The 23,675-nt window shown below is 39.8% G+C and overlaps 1 protein-coding gene across 2 annotated transcripts in view; it reads right to left on the bottom strand.

The window, feature by feature from the left end:
- Nucleotides 1-23,675, bottom strand: part of pcsk5b (proprotein convertase subtilisin/kexin type 5b) — a 141,028-nt gene that overhangs the window by 113,368 nt on the left and 3,985 nt on the right. For both annotated transcript variants that reach the window (XM_088076712.1, XM_088076713.1), the window contains exons 2-5: nt 19,869-19,973; nt 5,410-5,562; nt 3,484-3,627; nt 1,680-1,756 (exon numbers count right to left, since the gene is read on the bottom strand). In XM_088076712.1, coding sequence (XP_087932838.1) covers nt 1,680-1,756; nt 3,484-3,627; nt 5,410-5,562; nt 19,869-19,973 — 479 coding nt within the window. The remainder of the gene's footprint in view (nt 1-1,679; nt 1,757-3,483; nt 3,628-5,409; nt 5,563-19,868; nt 19,974-23,675) is intronic.

Here is a 23,675-nt window from a genome sequence, read left to right on the forward strand (position 1 = left end):
CGCCACTACAAATATTCTCCTCAAAGCTGCAGCACACTTCCTGGGCCCAGTGGCATGTAGCGGTGAGGCTGCAGATTGTAACCGACTGAAACTTCTCCCTGTATGCAAACCGTAAAGAACTAGGGCAGCCTACACAAAAACACAATGCAAATGGCACCACCTACAGCTAGTGTTCGATTTGTTTATTCTGGGCTACTGTAGAAACAACCTAACAGATGCTGTGGAAGAGAACCAACTCTGTATGTAGATTTAAACGGCTCATTCCAAGGTAACGAAAACACAACAATTCTTATTTTCAGGTAATTCAAAACTAATGAAACAAAATTATGAATTTTTAATTCCATATTTGCCAATATATCACTCTAAATCCTACACACTAGACTAGAGGTGGTTATAACAAAAATCAATTTGCAAGAAGTTGAAGAGCTTTGTCAATTCTTCCGTGTTTCATAGGACACACATCTACAAATTCTGTAGATGTGCAATCTGCTCGTGGAGAAATCTGAAAGTCCCAGAGCACAAACACTACATTACAAAACTGTCAGGACACCCTGTGACCACTTTCTGTCATTTTAACAAAAGGACATCTGAGTCAGACATAACAGGAGTTTCCACAATTTGATTTGTCATACTGTCCTTTTAAATCTGCGGAGGGTAGGATGGAGTATCTGTGGACAGTATTGTAAAAGTCTGGAGACAAAAGAGACTTCAAATGTGCTTTTTTTCCCTCCTGCTTACATTCAAAGCACAGCTGTTAGCACCATTTGTACACACAGACAACAACAGGTTAAAATCCACAAGGATTACATCATTCTTGTTGCTATACAACACATAGTTTGACAACAATCCACAGTCTGCCAGATGTAGCTAAAGTTAGTGTTATTCCTCAGAAATCTAACAGCCTGTGTGTTTCAGCCTTTCGGGCATGATGACCAATTGTAACTTGGCGGAAAAACTCAACAACCTCTCAAATCTATTCCATGAGACTCCCAACTCCCATGGGAGACGTGACCTCCATGTTTTGATTAAACTAAAATTAACTCTGGTTTGTAAATCCCATAGGATAATTTGTTGGACAAAGAATAGTAATATGAAAAGTCAAAGAGGGAGGACCAGATTTCTGTCCACACACACAATATCGCAGGCAGCTATGAATTCAGCCTTAAATGGAGACCAGCTCATTAAGCTGCATCTGTAGGCCTCATGTCTCTTTAAAACAATGCATTACCAGCAGGGACTGAGACACTGCCAAGGCATTTGGGCTGCTGCAGCCAAACACACACACACCAAAAATCACTCACTAAGCCAAACTGGCACAAGACAAGTGCCTGGACAAGCGAGCCTCTCTTTTTTTCTTTCTTACACACTCACACTTGCATGTGCACTTGCACACATATACACACACCAATTCTTCCAAACAGAAAAACCACAACCCACCCACAAATGTCACAATCAAATACAATAATGTAATTCATCGCACCCACAACAAGGTCAGGGCTCAGCAAACACAAACATATTGAGGCAAAGAGCTTCTTGTGAAAATCAATACGGAAAACACACAGAAGAGCATTTGGCTGACTGTGACCCCAAAACACTAAAAGCCACACCCTATTTGCTACCTGAACAATGTTGCAACTTTTCAGATAAAGTTTCTCTCTGGTATAGATTGTTTTTCTTACTTGTTCTCGTTGGTTGCGTCGTATCGAGGCATGGGATCCATATCGTTGCCGTTGACATCAAAGCTGGCTTGAGGGTCCTGCAGAAGACACAGAGGTCAAAGCAAGTACATCAAACACCAAAGTTGCAATAATGATCAGGGGAGAGAAAACATCCAACAGGTAAATCCAATCGAAAGATACGTTTTGTGTGTGTGTGTGTGTGTGTGTGCGCGCGCGCATGTGTCTAAGTAATAGACCTGTAGAACATCAAGAAGCCTCTCTAACCCAATCAAACAGTTCACATTAGCATCACACACAACAGTTTTGTAAATCGAATGCAATCACAGCAAACTCAATCTGCTGCACCACTCACCCTTCGGCATAAACAAATCCAGGCATTAAGAGTAGCTAATAACAGCAGCACAGGCACTGTCAAACAGGGTGTGAATCATTTTATCTGCACAGTTGATTGATGGCCTTACCTGCCGCCTCAGGCCAAGAAGTTGCTCTAACTCTCTAGCCCTGGTCTGACTGAGGTAGACATACCTCGGCATGCACATAAAGTATGTAACCACAGACAAATAAACCCATACACACTGCATACCTGCACACCCACAGGTTTGAGGAAGCTTTCCTACGAAATGTAATCCATGACACATGATTATCTGATTCAAATTACCGGCAGTATCACAGTCTAGTTGATTAACTGACTTCTGGTAAGTGAATTATTTGCTCTCTGTAATATGGCTTAGTTACATGCAACAATTATTTTCTACATATATATTAAAAAATATATACCCTTTTCTAGGGCTGTACCAAAAAGTTCAAAGCTTCATTCATAACATTGACATTCAAATTCTGAATCAGCTTTGTTAAGTGGAAAAGGTCTAAGTTTATTGAAAAAAGCTTTAGCTTCCTAAAGTCCAAAAGTCAAAATGTATTGAAAAAAGACAAATGTCTTCATTTCCGAAATCTATAACATGTTTTTAATCTTCTTAAATTCCTGCTCCAATCCATATTTGCTGGAATTTAGCCTTTCAAAAACAACATTTTCGCTGCAGCCAAAAAAGACTCCTATTTGCCACGCACAAAGGGAAGCACACACATAGTACTGACATGGCGTAGTGGTAAATTGCATTAAGTCATTAACGAAACCTGATGTAATAAAAACTTTTTTTTTTTTAAATCTCACTTAATGAAATGAATCCTTTAATTCTGACTGATGGGGGGCACGTATTCAAAACTTCATCCAAAGACCTCAAAAGAAGCTTTGATTATAAAACAAAGAAATAAAAATAACAAAAAATGACAGCTCCAGTTAAATAGAAAAACAGCTTAGTAAGTATAATCTGATAGATCTCATGAAGATAATTTACAAAAGGAAAACGGAGAAAATTGAAAAGCTTTACAACCTCAGAGGGAAATTTCTGTCGTTACACGGAAAGATTACATTGATTAATACTAATTCCTCAGCTCATTTATCTCTTAATGGCTCTTCCCTCCTCAGAGGCATCAATCTTTAAATGTTTTGGGGAAAAAAGATATTTGGTACAGCCCTGGCTTTTCGCACAAAAATGATAAATTTCTAATCACACAGCTGTGATGCTGTTAAGTATGTGACATATTAATGCTTAATCAGGCACACTGATAGCACATATACACACATATACTTCGATAACTATGACCTCACACACAGACTTATACAAGGATAAACACTTTTTTTAACACTTTCACTGACAACTGAAGACTTTAACAAGCACAAATAGACACACACTGCTGCTCATAGCTGCCCTACACGCGCAATAGCGCATACATACACACTCACGTAGTTCTGAAAGAGGTCTGGGTGGTTTCTCTCAATGCCGTCATCTAGTATTGTCACCACCACGTCTTTACCCGTGTAGCCCCTCTTCCATGCTCCCATGATGTTCATGTCCGACTGGCAGTTATGGACGTCATCGTTGCAGTGCTGGAGAGATGGTGGCAGGGAGTGATAAAGGAGAGAGGAGGTGATTAAGGAGAGAGGAGGAAAACTAAACAAACACATAAGCACCTTGCAGATGCACAACTTAAACTTAACCAGTGTGCCCAAATAATGAAGTTTTCCACTTAACTCACAGCAAGTGTGAGCATTTTTCATCTCGAGACAGTTGCACATAAACATGTCCAAACAAGTTAAAGTCAGGATTCAAAGGGTTTCAAATTGTTAATGCAATCTCAGATGCTTGGTTAAACCATAACATCTCATGTGTTACTTAAAGGGGAACTACACTCATTTTCAAAAATCATACGTTTTTCCTAAGGTCTATGATGGTCCAAAAACATAAGAAAATATGAAACTCTTTCCAAAATCCAAAAGCTAGAGATTTAAAACTAACACTTGTGATGTCATAAATAATAAAGCCTGGAGCTTCTCCATAGACAAAGTTGATGCAAGTATAAATCAACAAAAAAATAACATTCTGTGGCTTCACAAAATCAGTCTCCCATTCATTGTCTGTGGTTTCTGGCTTTGAGAGAGAGTAGCTCATGTTCACAAATACTGACTGAACTTTCCCCGGGCATTGAAATGACATGCTGGATTTCTTCATTTAGGCGGTATTCCCCTTTATTCTTACTCAGCTGGTTCTCAACCAGTCACAACACATGTTACTTCGAACACTTCAATATCCTTTACTGCAACTATGTGCCACAAGTGATCATTTTTTTGCATGCGAAAATGGACATTCAGATACCTAAAATACATATTTGATAAATGATTTTTAAGCTAATTTTTCATCCGTCTTCTTGCTACAGATTCAAACTTCTTATAAGCCTTTAAAATCCAACTTATGTCTGACAATGTTTGTAGTTTCAATGTGATTCAAACTCCTGTCTAAGTCACTGATAGTGCTTAATCTCATGTCTCTTTATTTCTTTTAAATCAGATACAAAAAAAAGACAGGGAAACTGACAAAAACATTTCACTGACCAAAATGTTTAAGGCTATATCAAGTACTAAGAAACAATCAGAGTAATCTTTTATTTCTAAGTAAACCTGAAACACACTGAGGTCAGAGAGTTCTGTCCTACAGCTAAAACAATATGTTTAAACCCTCTGGTCAAAGTATGAGGAGTTATCTTCATTAAGTTAATAATTGACAGATCGGAGGACACTGAACCACACATACAAGCACACAAATACATAACTAAAAGAGCAATGATCTGAGGGTGTAAACACTCGTGATAAGCCTGCAAATCAATATGAATTCCACCGTGCTGTGTGAGTGTGCATGTTTCTGTGTGTGCACTGCCAGTCCCATAGAAATGATTTTCAAACGCAGGAAATCCAAGACATGTTCATTTCCACCTGTGTGGACTTTCCTGTGACAAAAACTTACCAGTAAACACTGAATGTTTTATCTTGCCCTTACAGTATCTCTTTACAAATTACAGAAAGCCCAAAATGTCATCACTATGGCTCTTCTGTTCTTTCATTCATTAAAACACACACACACAAATCCCTCAACTCCGCTGACCCTGCAGTAATTAGGATCATGCCATGACCTCAGCTTACCTTTGACCCACAAACTGTATAAATGTGGGCAAAGAAAAGCACAAACAATTCCCTGAGAAAAATAGACCAAAACAGCAGAGATGACCCTAAGTTACACTGGGATCTATTTGTCTGGGATCATCCTGGTTTTGGTGCATTTAACATGCAAACAAAACAAGAGAGAAATTCTCTGGTATGAGTATACAGTGTACTCACAATGTACCACATACTGCTCCACTTGGCGTCATTGTAGAAAATGTTGTTCTGGGCCGGGTTGCTGTGGGCGGGGCTTGTCAGAGAAAGGGGCGGGGACGGCTTGTAATCCCTCTTGATCCTCCTCTTCACCACCTGCTGCTGAATCCACTCCACCTGAAACACACAAATACACGAAATAGAGCATAAAATGAGAAGGCATCCAATAATACCACACAGCAGCAGAATTACTTCACACATACAACAATCTGTCAACAGGTGGAATTTCAACAAGGGTCCTTTGAAATGATGGTTCATGGTAACATAATCTTCAGGAAAACACAGAGAGAGCTGTATCTTCCATAAAAAGTGAACATACAGTGACTATATTTCCTCCTCTTTGCTTTATATGATGAATTCTCACACACACGCATACATGCACACACACACACACACACACACACACAGATATAAACCAAAGAATAGATATGGCTAGTACTGTATACTGTGGTGCTCAACCAGCACAGAAAGACAAAACATTAAGAGGTGCAGCAGAAGAGAATTGAATTTTTGTTAAGAATGAGCCATGATCCTAGATATTTTTTTTAACTGTAGGAGGAAACAATACTGAAGAGAATAGCACTTTCCTGCTTATAAAGGTGATATTTATTTCGCAAAAAAAAAACATTGTCAGAGATGACAATGCTCAGCTGTTTTCAGCCATATGGGTCGTTTGTAAATTTAGCACTTTGTACTTGTGCTCAACCCATTTAAATATAGCAAGGCTGAGCAAATAAAGACTACTTAGTAAAAAAGAAAAAAACACAGAGAAATTATTGCACATGAAGTACACATCATACACCTGTGTTTAAAAAGTAAAGTATTTCAGTGCTGGAAAGATTGTCTTTTAATAAAACGGGGCTATCTATGCAGCAGAAATATGTAAATACTTAAATACTTAAAATTGGTGCTACATGAGAAAACAGAGAAAAGCAGCTGTGGCATTCACTTTTGCTCAAGAGGTAAAAAAAAAACAAAAAAAAAAACCTACAACTACCAAAATGCACTGCGACCCACTCGAGCAATAAATGCTCACATTGGTCAGTGACCTAATGCAAACTGCAAAGCTGGTTTTCTACATAAAACAATAATAACAATACTACTACTACTACTACTACTACTACTACTACTACTACTAATAATAATAATAATAATAATAATAATAATAATAATAATAAAATCCATTATTTACAAAGTAATTTGACAACCAAAGCAAAAGCAGAAACAGAGGCAATACAACAACAGAGAGCCAAACGGTCTTACTGAACACAAGCAAGACAAAACTAGGGGAAAGTCAGGATAAAATTAAAATGAGAGGACAAATAATGCAAGATGCAGGATGCATAATGTCAATATAAAATAATACACATAAAATGACCCAAAACAACAAAAGCAATTAAAGCAATAAAACCCTGAATAAAAAGAAATAATACATAAAATAAATGAAAGTATGTCAACCGACTGCTGTAACAAACACTCACATTACAGTTAAACAGTGAGCTAAAATATATTTCTGAAAATATTTAAGTAGAGGAATGGGCTCAGTGACAGAATTTTGGTTCATAGTTCATCAGCACTGCTTAGTTTTACGGTTTGATCTCAGTATTTTTAACTCCATTTTTACAATATACCAAACACTGTGGCATCCATCTCCTGTTCACAAATTCTTAAACTTAAAAAATTTCACTTAAATATGTTTCTGAAGGCGTTTCAGGTGGGAAAGCAATACAGTAAGAGAATCTTGGTTTATGTTTCATCAGCACTGCCTATTTTTACTGCTTCATCTGTGTTTGGTCTGATTTTGAGTGAGTGACTCGCTCTTGATACGCTTCTTACTCTTTTTGTCTGTGGTAGCAGGCATATGAAAATGTAGAAAATGATGTAGAATCTGTAGTTTAAGCAACAGCCTAAGAGCCAGCAGATTTAGCGGCTTAGCGGGGAGAGCTTGGCACTGGTAAGATGAAGGGAAGTTTACCTCAGTTCATTTACAAACACTACCCACATCATTGTGATACAAAGCCGGCTGTAAATCTGCCATGTATCCCTTTAAGAAGTATCACCAGAATCTTGACATTTTATCCTCATAGCCATCTCAAACTTACACTTTCTATTCATTCCAGCGTCAGCCTACAAGAGTCTGGCAGCGGACTGATTTTTTTCTCTCTCCATCAGGTAATTTCTCCCTGTCTGCAGAATGGACAGACTGATTCGCTCACATATGCACCGAAGACTTAAACGTCTCTCAGGTAACATCAATCTCTCAAATGTTATGGGCTCGCTTCAAGGCGCAAGGCATTCCTTGGCAGGAATCTCGCTCCGCTTTCAGACGGAATTTTCCGATTTCAAAATCAGCATTGTTGGATCTGAACAGGAGGGCTAGACCCACCCGCTTGGCCCTGGTCAACTCTTTTTAAAACCCTGAAAATCTAGTGTTTAGTCTAGCCGTAGTCCTGCAGACCTCATCTGTCTAAAACAACTCCAAGAGGAGTTTACGAGTAAGACAATGATAAAAACACAGAAAATGAAATATTAGCATAAAACTGGCATAGTACATACGCATAATAATCATATGTCAAGCTGTATGAGAGCATCCTGAGATGTAAATATTTCTGTAGTGAATGACTGATGGATGATTGTGTGACAGCTTACACAGACTACTGATGGATCCTCCAGGAAGCAGCATGTCCGGATGAAATGTTGTGAAGCTAATGCTTATTTATACAGCAAATAATGTGTACTCCTCAACAAACGATCAACACGCCATCTACTCTGAGTGTCTACGCATTATGTACAGAGAGAGAGAAACTCTGCCCGTGACAGATCAATCAATAGAAGAATTTCACTCTGAAAACTGTGTTTTGTTGCTCAGTTGGCCAGATCCAGAAGTCTGAGGCTTTAGTGAACAATGTCCGACTGCAAAGACATTTCTCCACATCAATACAGCTCCAGCAGAACGAGAGGAGAGGCGAGAAAAGCTGACATAATGACTGCGGAGTGATTATCTGGTCTCATGCACTGAAATAATGTGCCAGGCTCTCCAGAGAGTTGGAGAGGGAGGCAACGAGACAAGATAAGACGAGAGAAGGAGAGGTGATAAAGAGCTGAAGAGAACAAGTCCCAGGAGAGTCAATAAAAAAAGACGGAGCTGGAAGAGAAGGGAAGTGAAAACAAATAGCAAGTGAGAACGAAAGACAGCAATTGAAGGGAGGATGATTGATTTTATAAATAACACTGATTTAATAACTCAAGTATGTAGCTCTTTATATATCGTGAAGGAGTGAGAGCAGAAAAACAATTCTGTAAGCGACGTCCTTTAATATCTCAAGAGCGTAGACCTCCCTTTTAAAGAATAAGGGAGAAAAAGAAATAGCAAACCGGGGAGAGACAAAGAGTAAAAAACACAGTGAGACAGTTAGTTTTAGCCTGGTGCTCCTCCGTCTGCCGAGGTCTCACCTCATTTCACTCCAAGTTCTGTCAGGACCATCAGCTTCAAAGCAACCGTTTACACACGCCATTAGCCTCAAAACAACACTGTCATCAGGAATTGCACGCGTGTGTGTCCGTGCAAAGGCACTGGTGTGTCACTACAATTTGCATACATTACCACAGCATCAACCTCAATCTTTGATCAGCAGTGTAACTCCTAACTCCTCTTGTCTGTAACTTGGTAATTCAAGGGAGGTCTGACGATGAATGCATCGCTGCCTCTCATCTCGTCACCAATCCTCTCCACCATTAATTCCTCCAGAGACTGACGAGACGGAGCAAATACTTTACAGATGGCGAAAAAGGGAATGATTTTGCTGAAGTTGGATCCCAATTAGTGTGTAGTTCACCTCAGATGTCTCCAATAAGACTCAAGAACTTTAAGGGTTTCAGCACACTTTGCTGAAGTTGCCTAATGAACAAAGATATCAGCCGACGAACCTCAAGTTTCATGCATCTGCGTTTTGGCAAGTATCCACTCCACTTAAGTGTCCTTGTGCAAGACACTGAATCCATTCCACCTCTGTCAGGTACTGCTGTGTAGCAGAGGAGGACCTCAACCCTCCCTAAGGAATGATTAGTATAGCAATTTAGGATCTTTGAAGTATCAGGCATCATTATTGCTATATACCTACACACCGACTTAGTGCAGTGAATAAAAAAGGGTCAAAAAGTACCTTTAATGTATTGTTTTATCTGCAGGAGCAGAAACTCTGAAGTGTTCATCTACTTTATGCAGTTTGGTCCAGATAATAATTGGTTTGCTGTCTGTGCTCTCTCCAGCTTTCGTGACACTTTCTGAAAAATGAACTGTTCAACCAAAAAATGACTCTCTTTTCAGGTTTTTCATCTGATTATTTTCAAAGGTCTGTGGGCTGAAAAGAATTCTGAATGCTGTGACAAAAATGAGATAGATAGAAATGTTGAATATTAAATCTGTAAAGCAGAAATATGTTGTCAGTCTCCATCTAAAGTAGTCTGAAACAGATTCGGCAGTTCTGTAGTGGTAGATGCTGTAAGAATCTCCCATGGATCATCAGCGTCGTCATTTTCACACCTCTCATTCTCACAACTGCACATTTTCTGTTTCAGAAGTACAAGAAGAGGGAAACCACTTCCAAATCCAAAAGAAATTATTTAAGCCAACCGTGACCAACAATATCAATATGAGTACAAATGCAGAGGAAAAGTAAATAAATCCAGAGGTTTCATTGGGAATGTGGAGGATGCTGACATTAATATATCTCAACCACTCTGCCGGTGTTAACATACAAACACACACACATATATATATATATATATATGTACACACACACACACACGTAGACACAACTCAGTTCCTAAACTGCATAGAGGGTTAATAATCTACTTGTATTGATTTTTCCTGCAACATAAATCTTCTTCAAAACGAGCAGTCTGATGATTACAGTGGAAACACTGTGTGGCTGTAACATATACATACATACATATAGTACCAAACAAAAGAAAAGTGTATCCACTAAAATACTGCAGCTGAAAGGCACATGCGTTTTACTGCCCCGTGTCCTCTGTTATATTAATTGTGTGTAATGATTAATCTCTGCCACTATTAGTAAAAAAAAAAAATCTTTTCTGCATTTCAAGAGGTTCCCTACTTTTTATCTTCATACTGCTTCTGCTAACATGCTGCTGAAGCAGTATGAAGCTAACCCTTTTCCCACCAAAATTAGCACATGTATGGGGGGGTTGTTAAAGCAAGGAGACCTGTTAAAAACCAATCATCACTAGACCAGTCTCTGTCTCTGCAGTAGACAAATATGTCGCCTTACTGTTTTTTGTTTTGTTTTGTTTTTCTGGTGTGTCGAGTCGACATCATGGATGGCCAGGAAACAAGTGGCAACCATTGAGGCTAAAAACTTCATATGGCCACTTGCGGCTGGCTCTGAAATGGAGTCATTGACCCCCATGTTAAAATGTCAAACTTTACAGCAGAAGTAAACATGGTTACAGTCTGGTACCAAAAAACAGTTTGATCGCCATAGCTAATTTCAACATTTATGACAGCTGAAGGGGGTTGACTCTTTAAGTGACTCCCACGTTTACTTTTTTTTGAGACATAAAGTTCTGCATCTTTAAGAGCGAGGCCACATCATCACAGTCCATGAGTCAGAACCACCACCCAGTCCTCCAAAGCGACAGCCTCTCAATCGAATACGGTCACTTCTGCCTCCCAAGAAACAAGATGGCAACAGCTGTAATGCCAAACCTGTGGCTTCAAAATGCTTCAAATTGGGTGACATTAAAGCAGCTACGTCCATTATTCTATATAGTCTACGGCAGAAAAACAGGTTAGTAAATCTAATTTTTTTACTTCTCTTACTCAAGCTCTCTCTCTAACTTTGTGCCAACTATATTTTGAAAAATGTTTAAATGCTGCTTGGAAGAAGACTAAAGGAATTTGTGGCGGCCCATCGTTGCATCATGCCAGCAAAGGGGCTAAACTTTGTACCCAGGTTGGAGACGGTAAATACCTGTGACTACTGCAGTCATTTGTCTCTAGATTTCATCAACTATAACCTTTTCCATTAAACAGACTTCAAAAGCCAGATGTTACTAGGTGTTAGTGTTTGGGGTTTTTTTTGTCCAGTGAGAAAGGATGGCTTTGTCTTTCTGTGCATGGCTTTATTTAAAAATAAAGCTTTTGTCCTCTATTTGCAGCATGACCCGAGGCAGACAAATGGTATCCAACTGTTTTTCTAAAGCAATCAGGGCCAGTGTCCTTCTTTGTTGTCCCTGCTAAGAATCACTCACTGGTAACAGCCTGCAGTTATCCAAATCACTTGTATCACGTTTGCCAATCCTATCCAAACAAAGACAATATTGCCCTCTATTATTGCCTGTAAAACTTGCCCATGTATCGCTGCCTTTGTTTCAGTGCCAATCTGCTGGCATGCTCTGAGGCATGACGATTGGATCTGCTCCATTTTTTTAACTCCAGCACTGTGGAGCAGAGGAATGATCTGCTCGCACCTGTACCTCTCCGTCACCTTTTTTTTTCTTTTCTCCCACTCTGACTCCCTCTCCCACCTCACTCTTTTACTTTTCTCATCTCTCTCCCTCATCTGCTTCATTCTCACTGTCTCTCCTTCGCTGCGTTTCAGGTCTTCTTCTCCACAGATGCCCATTTTTCTTTGAGATTGCCTGTCTGTCTCTCTCGTTCCTATTCCAACCCCCTTCCTCCTCCTTTCTCTCTCATTCGCTCTCTGTGTAAGGGTTTGCAGGTGGCTCTTGCTGGCTGGGTCAGTAACCAGGGGAAACTGGGGAAGAGTTCACTTCAATAGAACAAATGGGAACAAATTGATCCACTTTCACTGCTGTTTTTTTTTTTGTTTTGTTTTGTTTTTTTTTTTAGTTGCAAGCAAAAGAACTGAAAGCTGTGAGTTTTAAAAAAGGTCAAAGGCGAGTGTAGCACAACACCCATAACAGCCTTTGGACTGACACGAGAAGCCAGTTCTTCTGCTCTCTTAAGCAATTCAGAGCCTCAGCCCAAACACAGCACACAGTCGCACAACTTTTCACAGACGGTTTGAGCCCCGTGGTGCTGCTCTGGCCAGCTGTAGGTGCTCCTCTCAGGGCGTCGACTCCTTAATGGTTCATCTGTTAAATAAATCCAAGGCGAAAACAGATTGGGGAGTCTATGGCAGAATGTCCCACAAGCATCCTGGCTTTATGGAAATCTGTACCTGGGACTGTTTGGAGTCTCAAAGTAACTGTGCGGATGCAAATTACCCCTAAGGTCCTGACAGGTACACAAGCTCCGTCTGTGTTGTCTCCTTTATGCTGCGACTGTCCTTGTCTTCCACACATGTTCATGAATACAGTGATCTCTAAAGGCAGTTAGATGATTAAAAAAATCTACAAGCCATAGCGTACAAATATTGAGAAGACTTATTTTAACTGTTTAATAATTGGATTTGAGCTAATTCGAGCACATTTACTATGTGGTGAAATATTTTCCACATGTGGCACGACTTCTAGAAGCTGCAACTCATAAATATCACAAAACACTGAAATTTCATTTCATCGTCACAGCCATTTTGTATTTCACTGTATTCCGGCGAGGATTCAGCTGTGGACCACACCTGGCTCTCAGTTTTCCTGCACATGTCTGGATAAATGACTCTGAGTAAACAAGAGTCTTGCTAAGTGAAACCGTCTGGAAACACCATGCTCCTGCAACAGAACGCCGTGGACAGACAGTGGCAGAGGCGTTCAGTTTCTCTCTTCTAGTCTCTGCAAAAACTTCAAATAGTCATTATCAAAGGAGGAACAACCACTGAAGTAGTCTAATTGTTGTTTACAGTAAACTTGATATAGCTGGAAATAGATTTCAAACAAAGCGGACTGAGTACAATGGAACACATTTCCCACCAAAAACTAACAACAGTGCAGAGCTACAAGAAAGAAGTCTGTGGCTATCCAAATTCTCATGTAACTCCCAGTATGAATGAGTCACGGGTGTACGTCAGCAGAGCTGTGCAAGGTGCAAGCTGAGTGCTGCTCAAGACACAAAGAGAACACTCACAGGTTTGAAGATGCAGTTTTAATTGGCGCCACAGCAGACTTCATCACTCTGTCTTTCTCAGGTTGGTTTACAGGAGTTGTGATGAACAAAACTGAACACAAACTTCAAATGTTCATGTAAGATGCGACTTTCTTTTTCAGTTCCATTACAGTGACAAATTAGAAAATATCTAAAGAGTGTTAACATTTGTTCTATAATTTTGTTTTGATGGAGAGTGAAGTCTGTTTTTTATTTTTTAAAGGGGCTCTATGTAAAATTTGGAGCATTTGAGTCGTCTGGACACGGTTGTCAACATGAAGGTAGCTGAGCCTGCAGCTGGCAGCTCACTGTGCTAACTCCATAACCAGTACTCAACAATGGCAACAGTGCTGACAGAGTTAACAGCAGCCCCTTTTACACTGCCTGTTCAAGGCTAGAATCCCACTGAGCAATTTAACGTTGAAAAGGTGTTTAATATATTTCTGTTATACATCTATTTGTCTTTAAATGTTTAGATTTATTTTTCTTTAGACGTTTAGATATGGTTATTCGTGTTTGAGCAGTGAATCGTTAGTAAATGTCTAGTCTTAGCCTAGATAAACAGGGTAAACAGAATTTGTGCATATGATAAAAATAAACACTTATAATGTAAACGCGGGATATGCAGTACTTTTGCTAATTATTTACAGTTTTTTGTATGTATTTATATTTAATGATTATTTTCAAATATGGTCTAAAAACTGCCTATATCTAGCCAATATGTAAATGTAGACATATATTGCTCAATGGGATATCAGTCTGTAATGCTGCCTTGCCATTCTGTTTTAAGGGACACACGCAGAATGGGAAGGGAATGGGATGCTGGCATGCTATCTAAAATCACACACTGGAGCAACAAGATGCCGCCATTGTTTGGTTTTCTGCAAAAATGTGGCCGTTTAGCGTGATATTGGTGTAAAAAAAGGACAGTGTTAACCAACGGGATACTGAAGGATGGGCAGCCTTACCAATATCAATTTATTTTTTTACCAGCCTAAATGATAAATTGCCTCTTTTATTTTACATATATATATTTATTTCAGAATATTTAATTGAGATAATAATGTACTACATTATTTTCAAACTTAGAGAGAAGGCCAGAGCAAAATTTGAAGCAAAATTATTTAAATATATTGAACAGCTCATCACCACAGCCTCAGCGTGTGAATAAGTTCCCTCTGATAAGTTGTGATGCAGTGTATCTGTCTAGGGCTTTTACTGTGAACAGTAGGAACAGAACAAGTGGAGCTCATGCACTGCAGCTTGACAATGAAAGAGGCAAAAAGAGAGTTTGCCATCTTGGTTCACACCACAGGGCTTTCGCATTATCATTTTATAACCTTCATTCCTTGAGTGTGGGCACAACGCTAGCTATCAGCAGACCAGGCAAGTGATAGTTGAGCGGATCAGCTGATGTCTTGTACAGTAAACAACGTCGCAAAGCAAGGAGCGCTCAAGACAGTCAGGTTTTGCCACACCGGTGCAATTGTGTGTGAGTCTGGTACACAGACAGCAGAGGAGCAGCAGAGCAGTGAGCTCCTAAATGACACCAAAACACAGCAGTGGCTCTTAGCATAGAGAAGAACATGACTATTTTGGAACAACTTTCACCCGCCAGTGTGGCAGATGGCCTTCCAAGATTTACTCGCCAAACGAAAATCTACCTGCATTTGGCACTTGGCAGGTGCAAATTTCAGACACTGCACCCGCACCAAGACCTGTTTACCCCAACAAACCAGAGAGAAGTTCGGATTTTAACACAAAAAGAGGTAGCATGGCTTCAGACTCTGCTCAGGACGTCATCACTCCAGTAAATCTTTACAGCTCAAATAGTGGTTTGCGCCTGTATAAATGCTCTGAATATTGCGTACAGAACCTTTAGCACTTCGTTTAATGATTTTGGCATAGTGAAGTTAGTTAGGCTTCCACTGCCTGCAAGAAATACTGATAAACATCTATAATAAATAATCCCCCAACAGGCTATAAATCTTGTGTTTAATCTTCAACAAACTCAGAGGAAAACAAACGTGCAGCTATCAAATGAAAACACACTTCCTCCAGGCCGATGGCCTTGGCAGAGTCATTCAGCGGCCTGGAAAAATTCGTGCTCTTTGACCTGAGAGGCAAGTGACACTGCAGTTAGGCGGATGCCATAAAGCGGTAATCTGTGCTGTGCTGCATCACCATGGTAACATGCGTGCCAGTGAGTACTGTGGATGGCAGGGTGCGCCTTTCATGGCACCACTACACCCATCTGACTCACTCACTCACACACACAAACACACACGCTGTCATTATTACAAAACCTGATTGCAAAACATCATTAGCAGTATGCCAGACTGTGCTGGTGCCAAACTAGCCATCATGTTGATCCCAAACCCACAGACAGGTCGCAGATTACGCTGAAAGCATAGCGAGTCGGGGAAAACACTGACAGCTCCATTCCTCTCCACTCCGCTTTTCTTTTATTTGCTTTCTCTAATCCATCTTCTCCTCTCTTCCCTTCTCTCTTCAGCTCTTCTTCATTCTCCTTCTGTTGTAATAGCTTCTTTTTCTCTCCTTTAACCTCTCCTCTCTGATCTAGTCCTCTAAAATCTCAGTGTCTCAGCCAGCTGGCATCAGGACACAAACCTTCCTCCACCATGGCACAGTGTCAGGCCCGAGAGAGCAAGAGAATCAAAGACGGAGGGAGGGAGATGAGTACGCTGAAAGCAACAGTGATAAAAGGAGGAAGGAGAGGGAGAGGAAAGAAAAGAGATGACAGGTAGGGACGGCAGGTGGACAAAACAAGCTGAGTGGACCGAAAAAAGTAGAGAAAGGAAAGAAAAGAAACAAGGAGACAGAGGACAACAAGATAAGTGGATAACAGAAGGTGACAACACCGTCTTATCTCGTCTTTCTGTTTCGCTTACTACTTCTGTTCTCTTCTTCCCATTTCATCCTTTCTTTTTGTAATCACATCATTATTATTCCTCAGCAGTCAGCATGCATTCATGTACATGCACCGATACAAACAAACTTGCCTGCCCTTGAATCCACTTCAAAAAAACAAACACACACGCAAAGCCATTGCTGCCAGATAAACTCCCTGAATCCTCAAAAAAAGTCAATATTTTTCAAAACTGACATGAATGGGATATTTTAAGTTTCACTGTAATGGTACTGGGGAGTTTCATCTTGTTTTTCAAGGATCAAGTCCCAGCCTGCTTCATAAAGTGACTTCGTCAAAAGAGCAGACATCAACACGTAAAGTTTCTGTCAGATACAAATACGATAAAACACGCTCTAAAAGAAGGAGATTTCCATATGTCGAGAATGATCTTGTCCTTGAAGCTATCTGCTTTAGCACTCAACGCATGTAAATCTTAACAAGACATCAGAAAAGGAAAATGCCTTTGCCATGTGGTCCTATTAAACTCATCCTGTGTATTTTGATGAAGTTCAGAGTGGTGTGAGGTTCAGGCTTCATTAATAATGCAGCCAGGGTTTGATGACCTGGTGCAGTGATGAGAGGAGCACTGACAGGACAAGAAGGGTTTACCTCAGGTCAAACTCTTGTCTGAAGTGCAGGTTCATTAAAATCACACACACAGGAAAGCCATATGGTTCAGTAAAGCTGGGTTTTTTTAAAAAAATGGATTCTCTGTTTTAAATCCATCTTCATTTGAATGATCTGATAATGATTCATAACATCCCAAAGTCAATCTCTTAATATGTGCCGTTTCCCTATGCATGACCTTTATCCCGTTAGATTCACCTTTGGTTCCTTACGTACTGAGCACTGGCCAAGTGAGAAACTAACAGACGTCAGTTGTATCAAAACGTGCCGAGAGCTGCTCCATTGAAGGCACCGCCAAGCCTAAAGGCAGATGTCTGGCTGCATTTTGGATTTAAAAACTATGAAGACAGAGAAGAGCTGGACAAAAGCAAAGCCATATGCAAGACGTGCAAAACCGAGGATAACTATTGTGGAAATACCACAAAACTCAAAAGCATTTAACGGGACATAACCAAGATACACAATCTGCAAAACATTTGATGTGAAACAAACCTCTTATGTTTACTTCTGTGGTGTGCTCTTGTTAAATAAAAGGTACATTAATGTAACTGTTTTGAGGAAAATTTTTCATAAAAACAATAGTATTCTTTATACTGCACCAGGTTGGAGGGTTCACCTTACAATTCACAGCATTAGTTCTCTGGGAATCTCTTTAGTATCCTAGCAAAATTTAGATTGTAACTGAAAATTGAAATGATATTAAATCAATTTGAATCAGAGATTAAATCGCATTAGGACCTTCTAAATCAGAACTGAATTGATTTGGGAAATTAGTGGTGATGCCCTGCCCTCTTGCTCACTTTGCTGCTGATGCTTTGCAAGCCAATATTTAATATATAATGAGGCAATACTAACCTTGGTGAAGTAAAAAGCAAATCAAAGCATATAAAATAAATGATTTTTTCCCAAATATTCTAACTGGGCCATTGTATAATATTATAACACCACAGGGACAAAGTTTCGCTCTGATCATGGCACCACTTCTGCTCCTTGGTCCAGAGTTGAGGTCTGAAACAGCCTGCTACCTCAGGTTATGATCAAGTAAACCTACCATGTAGCAGATTCAGTCGCAAACGCAACAAACTGACATCAAAGAACTAGTGGCAGTAAAGACTGACTGTTACGTCGCCTTACGTCACCTGTGTCTCGGCCAAAAAGTTGCAGTTGAACACACTGAAAAGACAACAGCCAACTGACAACCTCATATATATATATATATATATATATATATATATATATATATATATATATATATATATATATATATATATATATATATATACACAACCAGTTTGTCTTGATCTTACACACATTTGATTTTAGTCATTTGTTTGCTTCCTCATTCCTCATTCAATCTGATTGGCAGTTCAGCTCATACGCTGAGCTCAACTGCCAGATTGTCAGATTGATTTCTCTTGCAATCAGGGCTCCACTGGCTCCAACGTCAATTCAACATGCTAAATCAGCCAAATAAAACCTGATGAGGGCCAACTATTTGGGACAAATCAGAGGGACTGGTGTAACGGTCACCAACCTCCCGACATTGACTGATGGCGGGCCGTCGGCTTGGTGTGTCAGGGCCTTTAGTTTCAGGAAATCAGCTGCTAACAGTGACAGAAAAGCCTTGTACAGAAACACATGTTAACAGAAAGCCTAAGAGCCACATACTTGGAATGGAAAATCTAGGATTTCCCTGAATTTGGATCAAATAGATCCAATTAACCAGCTAGTTCCTCTTTATAGGACACCACCCTGTTAAAAGGACATGTAGTTTCTGTACATATTTAACAGAAACATGATGATGCCATGACAAAACTAATGTGTTGAAATCTTGATAAATTTCATGAAATTCAATTTTCAGTTACACCCATTGGCCAGTGATGATGAGTTTTCCTTTGGAAGAAGGCATAGCCAAAGAAAGGCAAATTCAGCTGTATGTTGCTTGATTTATGCAAAATTTTGAAAATGTGTGGTGCACTGAAGCAGCATTTAGCAGCTGTTGCATTTTTATGTTTTATTTCAAGGATGTTTTCATTCATATAATGTAGAATATCTCACACCTCTGACCCTGTCCATCAAACCCGGGTCTGAGGAATAGAAAAGTAGCAGAATAGCTCGCATGTATCATAATTCATTTGTCAAGACTATGATCAGTACGGCGTGAAATGTGGGGAAAACTGGGATGTTCCTGCAGTGCAAAAGTTTCTTTATAAGCACTTTGTCTGTGCAATAACCCATTTGTGTGCAGGTCTTGTCTGCAACAACAGGGATGAGAAAGTTTATAAGATTACAGCAGGGATCTGACGGTAATGTTATAAATTCACTTGCAAAGTAGAGATTATGAATATAGTTAAATGGCATATTTCATAAGAGAAGTATACACTATTAAACAAATTAACACACACCCCAAGAAATCAGAAAATGGTCCAAACAAAGTATTTGTTTTGGACATACATGTCTAAAAGTCTGCCAAAAACATGGGCTATTTGGCAAGATGTCTTCAAACTATCCCCTGTAGGAGTTCATTTTATACTCTGGAAATAGTTTTAAACAAGGTCTGCTTCCTCATTTTTTCATGGGCTTTCAACGTGCATATCATGGTACTCATCAGAAGATGGAGATATATGGGTCACATGATGAGTCATCTCATAACAATTGAGTAACCTTTAGGAAAAGCTAGCATGTGGAGCCTGAGTTATGATTATATTGTCAAACTATCTCCGAATCCATTAAAACGCACAAGCAGCACACACTCTCTTAACTATTCTGATTCATAAAACAGTACAACAGGCTTACCTTGGGCTCCATGGAAATAAAACTATGGCGACCACGGCTGGACAGAGTCGACCTTTTGATGGTCCGGCTATGGAAGAAGTGATAGTGGTCTTTGAGATCCCCAATCTGTAAAACACAGTACAGTACAGTTAGGAAATACATTTATTCATCCCATAGCCCTTTCTATTTTACCATAACTCATTGGTATTGGTACAATAAAAACTTTTTTTAAGCAACAATGTCAAATGATGATGAGTAACTACTCTGGCATTTTTATTCTAGTAGAGATGTTTGCATTCCACAGATGAAACAGATTTCAGAAATAACTGTATCATAAATACGACATTAGAGTTTATCCAGCTCAGTCAGCTGAAGAAAATGTTGACGTACATTTCTGTGAACCACAAATATGTTACGATGCCATGTTTCATGCGCATCATATCGAAGTGATGTAGTATATGAGCTGACTTTGTCATCCAGAGGTGGAGGAGATGGTGGATAGGAGAGACACCCGCCAAGCAGCAGACCTCTGTTTAAATCCAACAAACAGCTTTTTAGGCATCACACATGGGTGTCTTTAAGTAACTCCTCACTTTCCTCACTTTTACTGAGACAGAGTTGCATTTCCTGCCTAGATAGTGGCATGAAAAGCAGTTGGGTTTTTTTGAATGACATTGCCAAAACTGTGTAGTACCTTTTACTAACCGTAACCACGTGGCTTTTGTGAAGAAACCTAATTACACGTTAACCACAATAATGTGTAAATGTTGCAGAAAGATACAGTACAAAAATTTGTTCTGGCAATTGAGTTGAGTTTATCACAGCTGTAGATGAACAAGGTTAACTCCTGTTCTGAGTGGCTGAGGCCTTTAAAGTTCTTTTGAGTGAGTAATTTAAAGTAACTTCCTTCTCTTTAAACAGTAAAGTTACCAATTTCTGTGCGGTCAAGTTAATTTCTTTGTATTATCCATCAAGTTTTGTTGAGGGCTTAAAATCTGTTTGAGGAAAAGACAAGCAGACATGGACTAAAATATGAGACATAAAAAGCAGGGGAGTCAAACAAAACCAGAGAGACATAAAAAGACACATTGGAGGTCAGACAAATGTACAAACAGACAAAGACTTTGACTGACAGAGAGATGAGGACGACAGCGGATCGGCAGACAGACAATGATAGGCAGACGGCGAGCTGCTGGACGGTGATTAGTTTTAATAATTGATAAAGACCACACAATCCCTCAGATGATCAAACTGTCATGGCTGCCAAGGGTCCTGTGGTGCGTCACTGATCCATGGCTGAGCTCCACCGCCACAGAACCCATTAGATCAGCTTTCAGCTCAACGCTCATGCACATACACACACATTTTCCAACTTCCAGACTGATAAAACGAGAAACAAGAAAGCGCCAATGGGCCTTGCTGGATCACCTTTCACCAAACATTAGCTAAACATCAGATGACTTGGAGAATCAGATTAAAAGGCATTCTACATACTATGAAAATGTGCTTCCATAATAGTCGGATACCACTTTGGATGCTTCTCATAGTGTAAACAGGTCTCAACATATCGTGCTTCCACTGCCTATTTAATCTACCCAACATCTGCACTGCCATTAGCAGGCCACCCTTCCCTCTAGGAGTGTCTGTAAATGGGAAGCTGCTGGAAAAGCTCTACACACAGAATTAAAAGACCCTAAAGCCCCGCGCTCAACTTCTGCTGCACTGCTCTTTTTTAAAGCCATACACAGTCTGTCGTTTACAAATAGCACCCATTTATTTCAATTACAGTGACATTTTGAAATTCACAAAATTTATCATAGCTTCAACACCTCTTCAGGTTATATTACATATTCAATGTGCAGTCCTTTCAAGGGACAGTTCACCACAAAATAAACAAAATACAGATTTTCCTCTCACCTGTAGTGCTATTTATCAATTTTAGATTGTTTTGGTGTGAGTTGCTGAATGTTGGAGATATTGGACGTTGAGATGTTTGCTTTCTCTCCAAAATAATGAAACTGCACTCGGCTGGTGGTGCTCAAAGCGCCAAAAAACACATGTGAAAACCTCAACAGCAATTCATCTTTCCAGACATCATGATCTATAATCCACAGACCTTGTTGTGAGCAGTTTTTACTAGGAACTCCTCTGAACTACGCACACAACAACTGAATGACTGTGCAGAGGGATGTGTGTTTCTACTCATGGTAAGAGGCTTATGCTTCTGACAGCATGATAAACATCAATGACTAGTTTGTTCAATACAAATATTTAACTATTCTGTGCTTTTTTTTCATATTGAGTTTGAGAGTCTGAACGGAGTTCGGCAGCACGTTTAGGGCGACAGCAACATTCAGGTTATATAGTAAACAAGCCAACGCAGCCCTTTTGGGCTAATGCGTGCTAACTATGCTAACAATGGATCAAAAAGGTGCAACATAGCTAGATATCAAACAAAAACAAGAGGCCGCATTGAATTAAGTTGCTGTGAGCTGTAAATTCACCACTTCTTAGTAGACTGCAGATAACGGTAACTCGGAGACTGACCAGGCAAAGCGTCTCTTCCTCCAGGCCGGTGCCTCCGTCTCACTCAGACTCACCTAGGCAGCTACCTGTACTGGAGAGCAGCGTCAAAGTGAGGAGCACTCACTCTGAAGCTAAATCTGGGCGCTTAAAAGTCCTGAAAAGTATACTGCACACTGACAAAAAAAGATGAAGAATTTCACTTGACTGAGGGGCCTCCATGAGATGATTCGAATCTTCAACTTTTAGGGGGTAGCCCTATTAATGCCGTTATAATGGTTGTTGGGTTTAGTTCTGTAGACATAAAATAGTTCCTACATGAAACTGCTCACAACAAGAAACTGCCGATAAGTTTTTCAGATATTTGTTTTGTTTTAATTTGTTTTGTTTTGCACTTTTAGCACATCCCTATAGCTGATATGTCCAAAAGTCTGAACTTCACACTAAAACCATCTAGACTGATAAACAGCATGACAGCTAAAGGGAAAAAAAAATGGCTTTTTTTCTTAATTTTGGAGTGAACTGTCCCTTGAAACTACTGGCTTGACTTATTCCTGTGATAGTTATGGCAACGTGTGATCAGAGGAACATGCAGGAGTTAAGAAGTCACTGAACTTTCATTCTGATGCAGTGATAGTAAATCCCAGTTTCAGCATAACTGTAGGTTACTGGAAATTATGTGGTAACAAATCTGAAGCGCAAAAACTTCCACTTCAGTGATTCATGATGTCTTGCATCACAGACTTTTTCACTGCATTAACTCCTCCCTGTCACTTCACGCAGAATCTTACCGGGAATTGCTTAAAGGCGAAATTATTCTGAATGTGTCACAGCTGGGTCAGACTGCCAAACTACAAGTTCAAGTTTTGCCTCAATACGTTCAGATTTGTGCTCCCTGTGTACATTAAAAAACAACACAAAAGCAGGCATCACACAAGATGAGCGCGCACACATACTTCAGGATTCTGCCATTGCACAAAAAAAATCTTGTGTCTACATAACTGTGAAGGGAATAAGAAAATGTATGTCTTCTAAACTCTTGCTACAGATGCTGAAGTCTTATTCCAGCAACATTGCTGAAGTCACATCAAGGATAATAGTGATACAATATTTATCTCACTTTACTTGCATTTGCATACAAATGTGGATATTTAGGGGCAAACTGTCACTGGGATTCTGTTTTCTCAGGTCTAAAAGATTCAGGTGGGTCACCAAAGCCAAAGCCACTGGTCATCACTGACCCTGGATGATTGAGGAAGTATTTCACCAATATTAAGAGAGTTGTCTCATAAAACTGAGCCATCT

This window comes from Plectropomus leopardus, chromosome 4 (assembly GCF_026936395.1).
Source record: "Plectropomus leopardus strain MGB_pleo_1.0 chromosome 4, ASM2693639v1, whole genome shotgun sequence".
Taxonomy (NCBI): Eukaryota; Metazoa; Chordata; class Actinopteri; order Perciformes; family Serranidae; genus Plectropomus; species Plectropomus leopardus.